The sequence below is a fragment of the Strigops habroptila genome, chromosome 1, assembly GCF_004027225.2.
Source record: "Strigops habroptila isolate Jane chromosome 1, bStrHab1.2.pri, whole genome shotgun sequence".
NCBI classification, from domain to species: Eukaryota; Metazoa; Chordata; class Aves; order Psittaciformes; family Psittacidae; genus Strigops; species Strigops habroptila.
The window spans coordinates 91,929,525-91,949,498 of record NC_044277.2 but is presented as its reverse complement, the minus strand read 5'-3'; the positions used below and the strand labels follow the sequence as shown (position 1 = coordinate 91,949,498).

Genomic DNA, 19,974 nt, shown 5'->3' with positions numbered 1-19,974 from the left:
GCCATATGTAATATGGGACATCTTTCATGACACATGTGATAGTTCTTGTTACCTTACCCTCAGATATCTTCCTTGAAATACTCTTCTGCAACATTTTTGTCAGTTTTGAAATGTCATTTCTGAACCACTGGTAGTTTCAAGCTGCACAGATATTGCGCAAGCACTGCCTATCAGCTAAAATAGTGCTATTGCTTTGGAAAGAAAACTCGATGGAGTGGAACAGTAAAATTAAAGATGTATTTGACTGTCTAATTGTGATGCTGCTGAAGTTTTCCTTGGTAGTTACAGAGAGTAGCTGGATATATGGGCACGAGCATGACAGAACAGTATGCTCTTGGGCTTCAGCGCTGTCTGTTTTAAAACCCTTGAGGCGTCTGTTTAATGTTCTCAGGCTCCTGAACTAGCTTATTATCTTAAACATACTCACCCCAAGAGCCCCGATGTCATTTAAAATTTACACAGGGTTGTATAACAATTGGATTATATAATGCACATATGCTTTGCACAGATTTTGCACAGGTTGCTAGTACAGTTACAGTTCTACAGTTGGTAGAAGTGGTACATGTACCAAAATAATGAGTTATCTCTATTTTCTTCATGACTCGAGCGATGTTTGGGATGTGGCTGTCTGCTAAACAATTCTGGGGCTTTTCTCTTTCATGAATGTGCAATGTTTTTGTACCTAGGAGATTGTTTGATCTGTTCCCCCACAAGAAGCTAGTGAGGCTCCACCTCAATTATAAGAACCCATTTATCAAGGGACCTCCTAATCAGTCTCTTCTAATGAGCAGTCTTCCATTATTGTGTGATGTCTGATTAGTTACAGGTTCACCAGGCAGACTAGTTCTCCTGGCCATAGCTGGCTTTGTCTTGAGGATGCCTCCTTATAGCTAGAGAATTACTCAGTTTTAGTCTGTTGTTGAAGCAGTGCTCTTAAAACATGGTTCCTAGGGAGGGGGGACTTGTGCTGTGCTGCCAGAGCTGACTTGTAGGAGAGTCACGAGGCAGTGTCCAGGATAGAAAGAGTTTTAGTCTCTGAGAAAAGTAGATGTCTAATCAAAGACAACGGTTCTCCATGTAGTGAAGCAGTATGCTTTACACTTTTCAAACTATTTTAAATACCTGAATAGTTAAACTTGGTCTTAGTACCAGATGAGATGAAACACTGCAGATATCAATTTTTTTCTTCCAAATGCATAACTTTAATAATTAATTATTTCAATTAATTAATTATCCAATAAATAATTAGTTATTTAGTAATTGTTTAATAATTATTAATTATAATAATTATTACTTAATAAATAATTAATAAATATTGCCCTGTATTCAGCAATGGGTTAACTGATCTCCTGTTGTCATTTCTGACTTAAATTATGCTATGATATTTTAAAAATTGGGTGTGTGGTTCTGCAGAGTACAAATTGAAATCTTTAGCAAATCCCTTTTTCTGTGTTTTATTAGATCTACATTTGGAATATGTGTTAAAGCTGTTCTACTGTGTTACATTTATAGATCACTTTCAACACTAGGCTTGGTTATATCATCACTTGCTGACCAAGCAGCAGGAAAGGGGAAAAACAAGTTTGTGCCTTACAGAGACTCTGTACTCACTTGGCTTCTCAAGGTAATTAATATTTTCCATTCTCTCACAAGATGTTCACAAGATGTCAGCCTAATAGTTTGTAGGATCATTGTAGCATACCTTTGTGTATGTGGACTTTTCATCTTTTTTACAGAAACGAGCTACAAAGGTCTATTAGCTATAAGTTATTCCGAGTAATAGAGACGTTATTGGATCTTGTGTGAATTCTATGTGAAGTCTTATTTGGCTGTTTTCAGTTGTGGTGGAATCAAAGCTGGTGGAGGTGGCTGGAAATATTTATGGATCATACTAGTTAGTTTATATCCAGAGTACCTTTCAGTGTCTAAATAGTAAGCTTTGTATTTTAAGTATCTTTGTAAAGACATTGTATAGTCTCAGAACAATTTTTAACCCTCAGACTTTCTGTGGATGTACTCTACAGGACAATTTGGGAGGAAACAGCCAAACTGCCATGATAGCCACAATTAGTCCAGCAGCAGACAACTACGAAGAAACACTCTCTACTCTGAGATATGCAGATAGAGCCAAAAGGATAGTTAATCATGCTGTGGTGAATGAAGATCCAAATGCTAGGGTCATCAGAGAACTACGTGAAGAAGTTGAAAAACTGAAAGAACAGCTCTCGCAAGCTGAGGTAACACTATTCACAGTACAATGTAAACTGAGTTTCCCAAGGAAATGTCAAAATCTGGCTGGAAGACTAGTTTTCTGTTTAAATCTTACAAAATGAGGAAAGGAAGAGTCTTGCACTTCAGGGTTTTTCTGTGGGTTGTTGGGGTTTTTTTTCTGTTTTAAACAGTTAACTTTGTTTCCTGAAATAAATCCAACAAAATTTTTACTTAGTTTTAATCACTTTTAAATGAGGACATTGTACTGATGGTGACCCTTGTCAGAATAGTCTGTTCTTGGAGACTTTCATGTCAAGCAACGGTTGATGGAGCACAGATAAGAACTAGAGTACAACTTCATTATGTAGACTTACTAGCAAACTTTTTTTTGCATTGGTGGACTATGTAATTTTATGATGTCAAATGGAAAAATGAAAAGCTGTAAATCTGGTATTGGACCACAAAATACATGGGACACTTGACATTTGTAAAAATCTATTAAAAAAATAGTGAAAATCGCAGCACTGAAACCATCAGCAATTTGCTTTTCTGCCTTACCAAATAACACTGTGTGATTGCGGCTTGTCTTAGATTTATACTTGTAGTTGGACAGTCAAGTATCAGAGTAGGATAGCTTACTTGGTGATATCTGGGGAAATCAGGCATTGCACTGGGAAAATATTTTTGATCTTTTCAGGCAAGACACAAAATACTGGTGGAAAAAGAACAGAAGTGTATCTGAGGGTAAATGTGTGGTGTTTAAACTTCACATTCATTTAAGGTATAGTGTTTCTTGTATGAACAATTCCTTACAGGCTGAAATGGGAAAATAGGCGTTAAGAAAAAGGAGCCATTCACTTTCTTCTTAAATAAAAATCTGTTTTAATCCCATATTTTAAATTGGAAAATATTATTGTAGCATGTTATTAATTATGTTGGCAGACTGTGGCTGAACACAATCAGCAGGAAGGTGTCCAAATTCTTACTATTTTTTTTTTTTTTTTTTTTTTTTTTTTTTTTTTTTTTTTTTTTTAAGTTTTTCCTCTTACACCTTCTGTTAAAAACAGTTACGTAGAGCCAGCCAGCCTGGATGTGTTCAAGCCCTTTGCTTTTGTTTCCTGTTGTGAAATGAGAAGCCTGTCATTACCTCCAGAGCATGCCTTCCTTCAAAGGTCATCAGCAGGGTCAGTCTGAAAACTTTAATGGAACTCTAGGAACACTTATGAAACAAAGATAGAATGGAAGGCTAAATATCGAGAGGAATTTGTGTTTGAAACTACTGTTAGAAGAAAGACTTTACAGTTGAACTTCAGACAGCTGAGACTTAAAGTTTTAAAATACTTAGATATTTTTATACAGACACTGAAGCTTGAGTGGCCAGGCCCAGAGATTTTGTTGGTTCCATTAGCCTCTGGAGCTATGTCAATTTTCAGCAGTTTCACATTTGTACCCATTATAGGTTGATTCCTTCCTCTTCCTTTGCAAGTGACCTGTTTCTTCATCATCTGCCATGAAAAACCTGGGGATAGAGTTGAAATCTATACGTGCTGCATTTCACATTATGTTGCTGTGTTCTGTTTCCTTGTGGAAGCAGATGTTGCAGTGGTAGAGTAGCTGAGGGTTTTAGCTGAGGGTTTTAATTTCTATCTTTTAGGCCATGAAGGCACCAGAACTGAAGGAGAAATTGGAAGAATCTGAAAAACTAATAAAAGAACTAACAGTCACCTGGGAAGAAAAACTAAGGAAGACAGAAGAAATTGCACAGGTATTTCAGAAATTATGAGGAGGAAAGGCCACATCCTCATATAGTGCAAGTCAGCTGAATTTCATGAGCTTTAGTGGACTGTGCTGTCTTTCCCACCAGCTCTTTAAAATTCCTCTGGATTTTTGTCTTTTCCGTTGCTTGTTTGTTTGGGGTTGGTTTTTGTGGGTTTTATTGTTGTTGTTTGGGTTTTGTGGTGGGGTTTTTTGTTTGGTTTTTGTTTCGGGGGGGTTTTTTGGTTGAATTTTTTTTTTTTTTTTAAGGTGAAATTTTATTAGAATAAGTGTAGTTGAGTCATGATATCATTGATAAAAACTAATACTTGCTTTTAAAATGAAACAGCTCATTTATTTATAAGGCCACAGTGGGGTCTTGGGCATGTTTCCCTTGAAGTGGCTAGGAAAATGAAGAATTACAAAAGGATCAGAATTTTGGGTGGTATTTGTTGCTCTTCCTTTTAGTGACTTCTCAGCCAGAGAAAGAAAATGTTTATGTGTATTCACTAGAGATTGTTCATTATTATTGTACTTAAATATATTGTACTTAAAATAAGACTTCCAGATTCTAGTGTACTTTTACATAATTTCCACCATGTATAGCTTGGAGAAAAGTATTGTTGGTTTCCCTTTCTAATCCTAGTATTCCAAAAGCAACGTCTGGTGCAACCACTGTTTAAATAAAAATAAAAGAGAAAAGAAAAGAAAAAAAGGTGTGGGGGTGGAACCAGACCCAACCAGGCAAACAAAAAACCCCAATCCCCAAACTGCAGCAAAGCAAAATATGTGTGAGCAAGTAGATGCTTTAGCTGGATTAATAAAAATACTGCAAATGAATAAACCTAAATTGGGGCATGCTATATTCTAAATGATCTATGACTGTGATTATCTTTGAAGTAATTGCAACTGAGACTAGTTTTTAATTAACATAGAGTTTCAAAGCCACATTGTGTTACTTATGAGTAGCTCTAATAAAATCAATAGGGCTACTCAGGTAAGTTTCGATTTAGGGAAGCAGATGTTTGAGGATTAGATCTAACTTTTTATTGTTGATGTGTAAAAATAAACTCTATTCAGCTTATGGTACTCGACCAATGTCTTAAGTTCTGTTTCTGGTAGTGACGTACAGAGTATGTGCTCAGCATGTGCACCTTCAGCTTTAGTTGGTCTGCTTTCATTTACTTGCTGTACTTGTCTCTATGTGTTCTAGCAGGCAAGATTAACCTATTTTTGTGCTTGCAGGAGAGGCAAAGACAGTTAGAGAGTATGGGAATTTCCCTTGAGTCTTCTGGTATTAAGGTTGGGGATGACAAGTGTTACCTGGTGAATCTGAATGCAGACCCTGCACTCAATGAGCTTTTGGTTTACTACTTAAAGGTAAGAATGCAAACAGGATGTTTGTGCGGAATGAAAGGACACTTCTTTCTTGTTTTGAATTTCTGGCTCAATTTGTTACTCAGGGTAAATTTAGATTTTTTTTTAGACTAGTTGCAGCAAAATAGGATGGGTTTCCCAGGTTCATTGTTTTCCTAATTGATCTCCTGATTGCCAACAATGGGAGAAGTGCTCAATGCGTGCTAGTGTTGAGATAAATTCTAGCTCTTCCAGGCAATATGCGGGTAGAATCGCCTTTTGGGCTGAACTTTGAGAGCCTCATGTTAGATGCTTCCTTTTGATAGTGAACTGAGGATTGCTTTAAATACTTAATGAGTTAATCATAAAGAGATGATGTTTAGTAATAATCAGTAAGAGTAAACATAGTTTTCCATGACAGAAAACCTTAAGAGAAAGAGGGGGAAAAAAGCACTGGTAAAAATTTACAGAAATGTATTTTCCTAGCGCCACTAGCTTTCATACCATTCTGTTTAGCGTAGTTTCATGTCCAAGTGAAATAGTGTCAAATACAAACCTAGTGAGTTTGTAAGAAGACGTGAGCTCCTTGTGAGTAAGATATGAAAGACTATCCTATCTATTTTTATAATTACTTTTCTGCCAAGATAGGGTTCTGTATTTGAACAGTAGCAAATCACAATTCTCCAACAGCAGCAAAGTCCAGTATTTCAGTAGAATTTGCAATATGACTTGGAATTATGTAGAGATCAGTATGTTTAGTTGAGTTGCTGTTAGCTATTTTCTGAAAAGCAGCCAGCTCTGTGCACCTTATTTTACTATCCATGTTGTCCTCATCTATGCCTATATGATATGGCTGGTTTTCTTTACTGTTTGCATTTATTGCTTGTATGCAAGCATAGTTTGAGAGTATTTTTAAATAGCAATTTTTGTGTCAACTGTTTTAGTCTGCTTTATTTAAAAACATAGGAAAATAAAGTGCAGAGCAGAAGAACACTTTTCTGTGTGACCTTTACAGTCTTCAAATCTGCTGTGGCACCATTTCTGCTCGACAGAAGTGCTTAGCAAAGGAGAGCATGTAGATTGTGTAGTCTCAATGCTTTAGCTAATATTTTCTTAGTTATATAAACAGTGATAGTTTACTTGTCTCTTAGTAACAGCTTATTTTCTAGGATCACACAAGAGTTGGTGCAGATACCTCTCAGGATATACAGCTCTTTGGTATAGGAATCCAACCAGAACACTGTGAGATTGATGTTGCTTTAGATGGAGAAGTTACACTCACACCAAAAGAGAATGCAAGGTAAGGAAGATCAGCACTTTCCAGTGAAGTGTTTGCTTGTCTTTACCAGAAAATAACTTGCATGCATTTTTATTTTCAATAGTCAGAAACATCTTGTGTTCTGATCAATGAGTAGCTTCAGTATAGGTGACTTAGATACTCAGAAGTGAAACTGAGTAGTAAAACTGAGATTTCCCCACATGTGTACACACCCACCCACCTACTCTGTAGCGTAACAGGCTATCAGTGATTTGGGTCAGAATAAACCATCACAAGAAAGTATCCAATAAGAATGAGGGACCATTGCTTGTCTGTATCTTGGGTGGCAATGAGATCACTGAGATGCTGCTGGCTATCCCGACCTGTGGAATGGGATAGTGAGCTGTGTCTTTATGGGAGAGGGTAAATTGTGCCTCATGAATAGTTTCTGTTATAAAGCCCAGCATTTTGTGAGAAAGAGGTTTGTGAAGATCTGAAGATCTTTATTTTCTAAATCTAATTACTGTTGTGCCTCATAAATATGCAGGGCGAAGTCACGTTTCTCCTTTTGTTTCTATTTCTGTATTTTAATTTTTCATTTTGGGGGCACTGTGGCTTCTTGGGTGGAATTGTAAATGTCTGTCACTTCATCTCCAATGGCATGTGATAAGCAGTACCTTTGTTCTATTTAGTAGTCATACTGCTTATCTGAAATCTTGAATATCTAAATAATGTATATATAAGTATTTGAATGAGAAACAAAGATTTGAGAGACATCTTTTAAAAAATCTGATCTCTTTTGCTGTACCTTCAGTAAAATACCTCTTAGCGTTTGTATTTTTCTTCTGCAGCCTGCAGTACAAAATTCCAAACAGATGGGGTTCAGACTTGTGGTGATAGAGTTACTGTACTGGAAATCAGTCATTTTGACTGGCAAGAACAAAGGCACAAGTCAGTGGAAAAAAACATATTTTGTTTTACTCGTGCCTGATCTGCAATGCTTAAGTAGCTGTTCTTAAGATCCGAGTGTCAACAGAGATTTAGTTACCAGGATTTCATTGTAAAAAAAAAAATAAAATAAATGAAAATCTGGCTTTAAGTCAAATGTGCATGTTTGTGTTGATTTACTTGAGAGAGACAGCTGAATTCAGAATGCTCCATCTGAAAAGGCTTTATTTTACTTTTTTTTTCCTTTCAAATAAAATGTTCTGCTTTGTGACTTCCATATGCAAAAGTTCAACAGCTCCGTTTTTCCCGTTTTGTGATTGAAACTTAAATACAAAGAGACTTAAATACAAATATAGCAGTATACCAGATGTTCACAAAAATAGACCCTTGTTAATAATAGACTCCATTTGTTGAAAGAATGAAACTTGGATCTAAGGGTCTTTTCTTACGCTTGGATGCAGAGTATGTTAACGGTATGTTTTACAACTCTCTGTTGGCTAACTTGTGTCTTGGGTAGCTTTATCAACAGGATTCACATGCATCCAAGTTTACAGACTGTTTATAAGAAACAGGCAGTGACCCAGTTTGAGACATGGGCATTTAAAGAAAACCGTGTAATTAAAAGCAACCCTGTCTGTGTGTTTACTGAAGAGTTGTACCAGCCAAAGCTAGAGGGGAAGGGTGCTTTGTGCTCAGTTCTGACAGTAGAAATCAGAATGGCATCTTTCCTGTTGATTTCTTTAATGAGAATCTGTCAGATTTGTGCATCATATGATACAAATCACTGTCTGTAGATGGGAGAAACATAGATCTTGTGGGTAGTTTTCCACCTTCTATTTTTAGGATTTCACTGAAATTGTATATTTTATTTTTTTTTTTCAGATCCTGTGTAAATGGTGCACTGGTATGTTCTGTCACTCAGTTATGGCATGGAGATAGAATATTATGGGGAAACAACCACTTTTTTAGGTAATAGTTGATATTTATATTCCAGCCTCTTTACTTTCAGCCTGGTTTTGTGTTGTTTTTTTTTTCTTTTTCTTCCACTGCTCTGCATAAACATTTTTAGAAACTGAATTTCAATTTTTACACAGAATCAATTTACCAAAGAGGAAACGACGAGATTGGCTGAAAGACCCTGAGAAGGAAACATCATTAGGAGAGCATGATCTGGATGCAGCTAGTGAAGCTTCTTCAGAACCAGACTACAACTATGAGTTTGCACAAATGGAAGTTATTATGAAGACACTGAATAGTAATGGTAAGGCAATTGCCAGATAAAAATGCTCTTTTGCATTGTCTAACAAGTTCAGCCTGGAACTTAATTTCTGGGTAAAAATAAGTGGTATACTTTCTCCATTGAAGCTTTTTCAGAAAAAGATACTTTACAGAAACAGTGTAAAATATATGTACATGTAGATACATACATACATATATATAACAACGTATGCACAAATTAGTAGTTGGTTTGTGCCCTGACACACAATTGTATCTCTGCATCCACTGTCCTTTATAGTGCAGCTGAGTTGTAATCATATGCCTGTCAAATCATCATCCAGTTCCCTCTAACCTCTTGGGTTTACAAGTTACTGCAAACAAAAGGGTGCTCAGACACGGCTCAATTAGTTTCATCCTTTTGTATCAAATATTACTGACACCATTTTAACCTTCGTAGAAAAACACAGAAACAATAACAAACTGATAGTCAAAACATCAACTAGCGCTATTTTTAATGCTTGATCACTCTCAGTATTTTATTTCATCTGTGTTAAAACCTATTGTGATGCTTTTTTTGGACAGTATAATAATTTACATTCTATATAAAATCATGGTATGGTCTATAAAAAACTATATGGCGTTGTCATGATTTCCAGGAGGCAAGTTATAGTTCATATGATAGGGTATGAAGAAATGCTGAAGAGCTTGGTAAACTACTAAATGCTTTGTACAGGTTTTTTAATAGACAAAATTTGAGAGGCAAATGCCTTGAGTTTTGGCTGTTAACCAAGATGACACAGTAGATGGTATTCTACTGTCCTTTGTTCTCCTTTCTTCATATCTTTGCAGTATTTCCATTGTTTGCTGTGGCTTACTTGTTGAAATACAGTATTTACTTTTTTCTTGGTCTCCTCTTATTCTTTAACTTTCTCTGTTTTGCTGTTGAGTACAGCATGATGGTTTCATATGCTTGATGCTCTAAGCAATAGTTGTCAGGTTTTTTACAGTTTAATGGGATTGCTTGTCTGAGTTACAGGGTTAGGCCATTTAAATTGATGTGAAATTAACTGTTTGATAACAGAAATATTCTTGTTATGGTTCACTCATACCAGGAGACGAATTTCAGATGAATCTGCCATCCTGGTGGTCTTCAGTGTTGTCATCCCTCCTGAAGATTCTGTTGCCTGTTTTAAGGCCTCAAACCATCCCGTATCTGTGCCAAAACTGGGACAAAGGTTTTGAACTCGATTGGCTCATGCATGAGACTGCTGGAGAAATTTGAAAGCATTAATTGATGCTTGATCTGCTTGTCACTAACCGGGGGTTTGACTAAACTGTAGCAGTCTACAAAAAGTCAGTGTTATTTGACCAGGGAGTCACATTTTTATGGAGTTTTCATGTGTTGGTATCTATCATATCATGATTGAAATGATTCTTCCCAATATTTCAAGTGTCTTTACATTTTAGTTCAGTAGGCTTTTTTGATGTGGTCCAGGCCAGTTTTTGTCTTGGTGGTTTTCTGCCTTTGCTCAAGAACAGTACAGACGTTGATGTTTCATTAGGGCTCTTTCCTCCCTAATGCACAGCAAATGTTAGCAGTCATCCATGTCACACAGTTTCAGAAGCATCATAACCCAATTATTCTGCTTGTTGTCTCTTCTGCTCCCTCCCACATAAGGGGAGCAGCAGACGCAATAAGAAGCTTGTTGCTTAACTAAGTTGGAGTAGTAAGTGATAATAAAACCCTGACAAAACAAGTGGCTGTGACGGTCATAGGCTGGTCTTTTGAATCAAAGCTAGGTAGTACTTCCAGGTTCTGTTCTTCTCAATGGCATAGCTAAAAATAATTTTTTTTCTGATAGGCTTCCAGTTTGTTAGGTAAGAAGTAAAGCAGCTTTGTTACGATACCATTATTTATTCTTCCATGAAATGAAAAATAGATATGGGTAAGGAAGAAGAAATAACTAAATAACTGATGACGGTTAATTCTACTGGAGAAACTATAGGGGGAGAATAAAGGCATATTTTAAATATTTGATTAGATAATTGTTTTACAGGCATGTATTGGTATAGCTCGAAACAAGAGGGTTTGGGGGTTTTTTGGAGGTTTGGGGGGATTTTTATTATTCTCCTCCCACCCCCCTTGATCTATTTGAGAACAGTAACCCTCTTTAAATAAATAGCCTAGCTTCTCCAGGGCGCAAACACATTTGTTTTTATGGCATGTAACCAGTACAACAGTGTCACATACTGCATCCGGCTCCAAAGAAGCTCTGAGGAAAATGTGTAACTTTGGAAACAGCTCTAAAGAAAACATCCAGATTCTTTCTTCCCTTCAGCATGTTCACTTTCTTTGTGGGATTCTGTCAGATCAGCTTTGTACTGCTAATTCGTGATGCTGGTCAAACACGGAATGCAGCAGAGAAGTTTACTTTATTCTTGTATGCTGTGCAGTGGTTAAGAAAACAATGTGATTAGATTATGGAGCTTTTCATTTAAGCAAACAAAACTGTTACAGCTCAGGGTGGGAATTTTGATGAAACTTAGTAAAGCAGCCTGTGTCATAACCTTCTTCTAGCTTGCTTAGGAAAATGAACTTAAATGAAATCCTAATGAATTAACTCTGCATTGTTGTTACTGGATTAACAGATTCCAGATGTGAATGAAGTGACATTGCAGCAAGGGAATAAATGCTGTTCATTTTATGGAGAAAGTGTGTTCCTCTGGTTCAAAGTTAATATTCCAATATTTTGCAGAGGATTAACTGCGTATGAATGGTCTTTTCATGGCCACTGAACTTTTGTCACATAAATATGTAAAGGATTGAGACTTAGGGCTTTTAACACTGTATGGAATTTGCTGTGAGTTTGGCAGGCTTTGGGTAGAATCTTCCCTAATTTATTTGACTTGGCATGAGAAATCCAAAATTGTGGAATGTAGTGTTTAAATCTAACTTAAACACTATTGTAGTTCTTTTAAATTGTGAAAAGTTTGACTTTAGTTTTTCATCTTCCAACTAGGTAGTTTATAATTCACACCATATTTTGCTTTCTCACTGTGAAAGGTATGGTTTTTTTGTGTAAGCTCTTTCAAAAGTTAAATTGAAGACTTTTCTAGAAGTGTAAATTTACCTTTTTCATTTCGATACAAGCATAACTACTTCCTCCCCTTCCTCTCCCTTCCCCAAGCAGTAGTGGATTTCATTGAAATTGGGAACTTTTAGACTAGGTTCTTGCACCTTGTTCAAAATATTTTCCATGGTATAATTTGATGCTGTGGGGGTTGTGTTCATGTAAATCTAAGTTGCTGAAGATATCACTTTTATTAAGGAAATCTGCTCCCTGAACTTGAAGCTGGTGTTTGAGCAGTTTAGGAAAGTCTCATCCTAATGAGTCAGCCTTAGTTTCATTTCCTGTGTTTGCAAACACAATAGAAGGCTTTTAATTTCTTCCATGCCTCTTCTCTGTCTTCTGCGTAATACCTGATTTCTCAGCCATTCTTGCACATAACTAAAACTCTTTTGGGGATTATGCAGTAAAACCTATGCATGTGAAGGTAATTCTGGTATTACCTGTAGGAGTTAGGAAAATAATGATGGTGCAGTTCAACATTAATAACTTGGTTTGTAGTCTAGAACTTGGTCAGTCAATTGTTTTTGCTGCACTGTCTGTTTATAAGCTAAAAATAGCTGTCTTTCTGAGAATGTCATGTACTAAAATGTAATATTTCTGGTTATTTTAAGACACTCTTATGCATCACTGTTTTGCTATTTGGTTGCTATTTGTACTGACTGATTTTAAACTTGTGCTTTATAATTACCATTGTAGTGATATTTTATGATGCCTTTGTGTGAAGCCAGTGATTTCTCCCATGGAGAAGTCTAGGGCCAAAGTAGCAGCTTTTGCAGAAGTGTTTGTTTTCTCCTAAAAATAAAGATGTGCTTTACATCAATCTTAATATTTCAAAAAAGGTTGCTGAGAGGCAAAACCAAACCCACTGTAATAACAGAACCCTGGAGATGCTGTTTGCTTCTCTGACATTTATAATAGGAAGGGATTTGTTTCATGAAGTGACTTGTGTGTTAAAAGCCATGTATGTTAAAATTGCAGACAATGAGTTAGTTTGTCTTTAGCAAAATTAGTTTGTCTTTAGCAAAATTAGTTTGTCTTTAGCAAAATTAGTGGGTTTAGTACTCAGTTGTTACAGATTACTAAATATACTAATGCTACATTGGTTTGCAAAGATACAGGAGATGTGGGTTTTGGGAGGGCATATATATGTGTTTCAGTGACCAGCATACATTATTAGTGATGAAAACCGTACAGAACCTTTAGTGTGAAGCCTCTATTGCATGCTATAGTAACCCAGTTTTTGTTTCATGTAGCATTGTAGTATCAGGAGAGCTTGTACAAAATCTCACAAGGACTGGGTTCTGGTAATGAAGGCAAGATAGTTATGATTAAATCACACTGATGTGGGTTTCTGCTGTTGCTGTTGTTGGTTGTGTTGGATTTTTTTTTTTTTTTTTGAGGGGGAGAGAGGTGGGGAGCTTTTTTGAGCACACAGCTCTAGTTCCAAAGTAGGACAGTGTGGTTAAGTCTAGATGCATGTATCTCCCGGCTTTGTGGCAGAATGGCCTCCTTAAAAGTCACAGGAGCTCTTTTTCAGTGTTTGCAAAATGGAAGAGGTATCACAAACAATTATTTTAAAGCTGAAGGGTTTTAGCATTTGAAAACCCTGGTGTCCTAGAGCTGCAGTGTTTCTTCCCTTAATAACCCGTTGCTCCAACTATGGAACTCTCATCCTTTCCCCTTCCGATGTACAGAATCAGCAATCTGCTAGGAGATGTGCTGTTACTCAGATACTCATCTAGATTGGTCCTCTTGCAAACCACTTTTTTTACTATATTTGAGCTTTCAGATACATACATAAAGCAGATATATACTGGTAGTATATAGAAGCAGCTCATTCATCGAATTGCTTTTTCAGAGGCACAGTCTGGCATTGGACCTAAAACCAGAGTAGTGTTTCTTTAATTTGAATGCAATTTAGATTTAACCCTAGCTGATTGACACAAGCAGTTGTTTCAGGATAGAGTATCCAGCTGGATGGATACTGGGTTGATACTGTGATGAAGTGTGGTTTGTAAAGCTAAAAGCAGAAATTCCCACCAGAACGGACTTTGTCTGCTTCAGTGCTGTGGAGCGCGTTGGCGATGCGTGACTAGTCAGACAATTTGTCTAAATTTTCATCCACAGCTCTCCAACATGTTTAATTCTCTGCCAAAATTGAGAAAGTTAAATTGCTTTTTACTTTCTTAAGTCGTTTCCTCCTCTGCTTAACATCATCTTCCCTTGTATTTTGCTTTGTTTCTTCTTATTAATTTGTTCCCTTTTCCATCTATTCTTTCTCCTACTGGGATTCTGAAACATATTATAACTTCACAGTACTGAATATGCAACATGAGGGTCTTAACCATTGTTCTAGCCTCTTTGCATGCTGTTTTTTTTTTTTTCCTTTTTTGGATTTGTCTATTTAATGCGATATTTATTATTTTGGCTTTTGTTTTGGGGGGCAATGGCTATCTTGTTTTGCAAAGACTCTGGGATATGTTGATTGCTGTTAGCAAGTAAATAATGAGTACTCTCTGATGCTGAAATGACATTTTCTCACTTTTCTGTTTCTTACTCTCTCTCTGTTTTTTTGGGGGTTTTTTGTGTCTTTTTAGACCCAGTACAAAATGTGGTCCAGATCTTGGAAAAGCAGTACTTGGAAGAGAAGCGGAGTGCTCTTGAGGAGCAGCGACTGATGTATGAACGTGAGTTAGAGCTGCTGCGGCAGCAGCTATCTCCAGAAAGGCAGCATCAGCATGGCAGCGACAGGCTCTCCTACACTGCACAGACTGCACAACAGAAAGTAAATCTCTGGACAGAAGAGAGGTGAGAATACTGTAGTTAAACCAAATGAATTAATAAAACTACAAAGGGTGAAAGATGGGGCTTGAACTGTATGTCAGAAACTGGCAATATTTTTTTGTGGAGTTGACGTGCAGTACAAGATCTGCCTCCACCAAACTGTTCGCATTTCATTTAGGACTAGGTCCTGATGTTTAACATGTTCCGTTTGATTTAATACACAAATGAAATAAGAAGTTAGCTTTTATTGATCTAGGAAGATGAGAGCAGAGTTCAAGCAGCATGTGTGTGTTTGCATCTTCGCAATGAGAGAAGCTTGCTCTTGGTATCACTGGGGAAAGAGGGACAGCAGCTCCATGGAGGGAAATTCTAGGGGCAGCAACTGACATGATTTATGTTTTCTACATACACATGAGTATTCTGTCATTGGATTAATTCAGCAGGCAGAATGACATGATGTATTAACAGGTTTCTTGTAAGTTTCTTTTAAATCTATTTTCTTCTAAACCAGAAACTTCATTATTCACTCAGCATTTTCTTCTATATGTAGTGAGTTTGAGTGGTCTTGCCTGTTTTTATTATTTTTGCTTTATTCTCCACCATTTAAAACAAAAAACCAAAACCCATGTACAAGAGGTGTCTAAACAAAGATGGCCAAGACTGGCAGCTTTCAAATTCAGAGTGTTAGGAACAGAACAGAACATGTCTTGGTTTACTTCTTGTTCAAGGTTTTGTTTTGTAATTTCTGCCCAATTTGGTCTGGGAAAGAAAACTAAACAAATAACAGACTGTTGACCAGCAATTAATAGAATGTTTTATATGGCAAGTATAGGGAGAAGTAGTGCTGTGTTTCAACTTTAATTAAAATAATTGCCCCTGTAAGAGCTAAAAACAGTATCATTGGGAACTGAATGTAAAGCATTGAAGAGTTGTGGTTGGGATTTGCAGGCTTTTTTAGGGCTCCAGGAGGAGTGCAGAATGAGAAACATGCTAGTTGGAATCATTGCATTTCAGAACTGCTTTAAGCAGCACAGCAAGGCTATCGTGAAGTCATTAATAACCCACTTAAGCAGCAGCAGAGATGAGAAGTAGGCTTACTGCCATGGGAAGCGATACCTCTAAAAAGATTCAGCAGAAGGGAAAAGGAAGTAGCAAAGAACTTGCATTTCCTTGAGAGTTAAGAAGAAAAAATTGTAATAGATTAACTTAAAGTTAACCAACCAGCATAATCATGTAATGACATAAATATTTAGAATCTGGAGAAATATCAAGGCTCAGTGTTCTGCCAGCCTTCTCGGTAGCTGTCAGACATTTCTTAGGAGGGAGCTGTGCTTTAAATAAGCATTTTTGCCTCTCTTATTTCATGGGTGAATGCTTTAGTCTATACAATTGTTGAACTACACAAAGACTGTACTTTACTGCATTGTAAAAAAAGAGGAGAATGAATGCTCTTTGTAGCAATCAGTAAGGACTCTGATAATGTTTTGGTGGCACTGCCATTGAATAAGCAGCTTTCTGGAAGAAGTAATATTGTCAGTTTCCTGTCTTCCAGAAGATCCTCTTAGGTATACCTTTTATTTATTTATAGTTCTAGAAGAGGTTCGGGCTTCAAAAAAGAGCAAAAATAATTGCATCTGTTTAAATAAGAACAAACAAAATCTTTGAGGGATTTCTGCTGTAAAAGCATGGCAACATGGTGCTGAGAGGGGGTACCAGCCAACTGGCTAGAAGGCAAGAAATGCAGGAAAAAAAATGGGAAGACTGTATGTGAAGAATGCACGAAAGAGCCAAGTGACTGGGTTGCATGGGATTTGATTAGTGCAGTTTTAGCTCTTGCTCTGTTGCCATTGCGGATGAAGCTGAGCTATACTGGATCAGCCAGCAAAATTAATTCGATAGGTATCAGATGTAGGAGGCACATGGTTGTATCTGTCAAATCAGCTAGAACACATTGCACAGAGTTTATTCTGGCTTTATGCTGACCGTGGAAGGACAGATGATACCTGACTTGGTGTTAAAACCTGTTGGCATAATTTTAACCCATTGTAACTTTGAACAAATTGAATTTATCGAGGCGAGGGGGGTAGAGAGGGTGTGTTTATTTCAGCATATTCTGTATTTGGCATAGGAATCCCAGAGACTTGCAATGGTACCTCATGAGTATCAGATTTAAGTTTCCCTTGGTTTTGGCTTAAACTACTGTTTCAGGATTTCATGTTCATGCTTTGGTTAATATGCTAATGGAGCTTGTCATATGTTTTATGCAGTGAGAATTAGGAAATACTATCTGAAACAGGTTTTTTTTGCTGAAGTTTCTGGAAGGGTGCTGGCACAGCTATATGTAAAAATCCATAACTGTAGTGAGAACTACCCATAATAATTGGTTGAGTTACTCATAAGTCTTCCTTATAGTCTTAAACTATTCCTTTCTTGAGAATCTAGCTAAGATTGGCGTGGGAGTCTCCCCACAAAACTCGTCAGATGACCGTGTCCAAGATCATGGAAGGGTGACTGGCTAGAGCTGAACCCATGAATCTTACAGTGCTTACAGATCAAAGCTGCCTTCTGTTTCTCAAGCTAGGCAGCTGTCTCGCAGTGGTTGCAGGTGTAATGCACTCTCAATATTAAGTACTATTTAGTGACTAATTCTTGACTCTGCCTTTGTTTTCTGGGTGAATCCAAAATTATAGGTGTCTGTAGAATGTGTCACTCCCATGGTCTGGAATTGCTCATTTAATCTTGATGGCTTGGATAACAGAAGCAAGAGGCAGCGGGAAGGGAATTTCCCATATAATGCCAGGAGCAAATATGGAAGCGGACTAAAAATCTGCTGATAGTAGCAGTTATTTCAGATCCAACAAAACCCGCACTGTTGCAAACTTAGGCCAGATAGGGGAGCAAAACAAAGCTGCATGTTATAGCGTGTCGAAGGCACTAAAATTCAGGGCTGCTTGCTAACACTGCTGGTCATTTACCACTTTGGCTTGGTATCGGGGAACCAGCAGCGTGCAATTTGAATTACCCAGGCTGCTGTTGGAGGTGTTTTGAAAAAAGATAACTACTCAAGAAGAATTCTGTTGGGGACAGAAAAGCACATTAATTGTTTGTTGTTTGCAGTTGGTACTATAAAGACATACAAAAGGTCTAAGCTTACTTGAATAAAGACAAATAGGCAAATTTTGCCTGTATTCACAGCAAAGCCTATGAGTTTATTTGGTCCTCCTACGCTTGTCCGTAGTGTGTTTTGTAGATATGAGAAGTGAAATACAGTACCAAATGTACTGTGTTTCAGTAGGACTTTACTTAGAAAAACTAAAAAGTCATACAGGGGAGTGCAGGTCACCAAAATATCTGAAGTTTGATCATGAGTTTTATGAAGATGATGAGACACAGTAAGTGCTGTTGGGATTACAAAGAAGGCAGAAAGGGGGACTTCGCATTTGCTTAGAGGATAAGCGTGATACTTTTAAAAGGCGAACTAAAGATGAGAATTCCAGGTGAGAGCGTATCTTAGTATCACAGGTGGAGGTATAGTATGTGTCATAGCAGGTTTGCCAGCTGGTATGTTAGAACAGATTTGCTCAAACAGGCCTTAGAAACCTCTTTGGAATTTCTCCAGAGACTAATAACTGTTCAGAGTGCAAAAGCTTTAACCTGTGCTCCTTCATCTAGTACTTAAAAAGTACTTTGGGTATATAGGACTTAAATAAATAAATAATCTTAATGGGTACACTTGAGATGGCTTAACTATATGCAGGGAGCTCTGGGGGTCTATCACACTGCAGACCTATCTGTGATGTAAAGCTGTGGCCTGCAGTGATTGCAGGTTCCACGATCTGAGGAAAAGCAGATTTTATCAATATGAAGTCCGCATGTTGGGACTGGTAGTTTCTGTGGAACAGGACTCCAGATTAAAGACAGACAGCTGCAATTATTTTGTTTCTTGAAAATTAGGAACGTCCCTAGGGCTTTTAACAAATCATCATTGTAACAGCTTCCATAGAGCTGTGCCCTTTTTTTTTTGGGCATTACTGTGCTAGACTCACTGCAACAGTCATATGTTCGTTTAATGTGCGATCACTGCTTTTCTTCAATAAAGTTGTCTGAGGCTTTCGTGTTTGCTGACATAGTTCTATACAGGGTTTCTTCTTAAGCTTGTTTCAGAGAAGTCTTTGTTAGCACCTCTATTTGCAGCTTTCCAATAATAGAAATAGGTTTCTGTGTATTTTTCATGTTACCTACTGCACCACAGGGATGAATTGTTTCGACAGAGCCTGGCTAAACTTCGAGAGCAGATAGTAAAGGCAAATACACTGGTGAGAGAAGCAAACTTCTTAGCAGAAGAACTGAGTAAGCTAACAGATTACCAAGTAACACTTCAGATCCCTGCTGAAAACCTCAGTGCCAACAAGAAGGTAATGACAACAAAGAATCCTGGAAAATGTAGTTTTGTGGCTGATCTAAGATATGTAGACATATATAACAGTCATCTAACTTGAGACTATAATATGTTACTTTTGTTAGATTATGCATAGGCAAAATATGAGTGCTACCTGACTTTAATATATTTAAAGTGAATAATTTTAAATGAAAATGGGAACAGAGCACTAAATATGACTCTTGCTGTTCTTTCAAGTGTATGATCATCATATACTCATGCGATCTGTCAACAGGCATTTGTGCTCTGTTGCTGTAAAACCTGCATTTTAGTTATGCTTGCAAAAATTACTGGGTTTTGTTAGATACCTGCTATTTTTTTTGTCCTGAGGCTTTTCTAGTTGTAGTCCTGCTGTAAACATAATGATAGCAATTAGGTTAATATGCTTGTCATAAGTGATTTTATTGAGAGCGCTAATGTTCCTCTGTGAATAGTAGTTGTCTGAGGACAAAGAGGTCTGGATCCTCAAGGGTATATAGGGTATGCTGTGTTTGAGAGCAGAGATAGTATGGCTGGCATGCGGAGAGAAGCCAGATTTTCGGCATTTTATTCCTTTTTAGGAATGCAGTTTGAGAGAAGAGTTAAACTACTTACATCCACCTTTCCTGCAGTGATTGGTTTTTTTTCCCTCTGATTTAGAGGGGTGCAATAGTAAGTGAGCCTGCTATTCAAGTGAGAAGAAAAGGCAAAGGTACTCAAGTGTGGACCATTGAAAAACTAGAGAACAAATTGATTGACATGAGAGACGTCTATCAAGAGTGGAAGGAAAAAATTCCTGAGGTATTGTATGTATTTTCTGAAAGGGATCAGAGATTTTATTTTCTTTTAACCCCTTTTAAGATGTTGTACATTTTGGTGGGGTAGAACTTGATCTT

General features: G+C 37.3%; 1 protein-coding gene across 4 annotated transcripts in view; it reads left to right on the top strand.

Annotated features, from left to right (window-relative positions):
• Positions 1-19,974, top strand: part of KIF13A (kinesin family member 13A) — a 114,066-nt gene that overhangs the window by 68,037 nt on the left and 26,055 nt on the right. For all 4 annotated transcript variants that reach the window (XM_030497945.1, XM_030497939.1, XM_030497930.1 and 1 more), the window contains exons 10-19: positions 1,513-1,624; positions 2,025-2,237; positions 3,866-3,976; positions 5,212-5,346; positions 6,492-6,622; positions 8,411-8,497; positions 8,623-8,789; positions 14,475-14,685; positions 18,914-19,076; positions 19,739-19,879. In XM_030497945.1, coding sequence (XP_030353805.1) covers positions 1,513-1,624; positions 2,025-2,237; positions 3,866-3,976; positions 5,212-5,346; positions 6,492-6,622; positions 8,411-8,497; positions 8,623-8,789; positions 14,475-14,685; positions 18,914-19,076; positions 19,739-19,879 — 1,471 coding nt within the window. The remainder of the gene's footprint in view (positions 1-1,512; positions 1,625-2,024; positions 2,238-3,865; positions 3,977-5,211; positions 5,347-6,491; positions 6,623-8,410; positions 8,498-8,622; positions 8,790-14,474; positions 14,686-18,913; positions 19,077-19,738; positions 19,880-19,974) is intronic.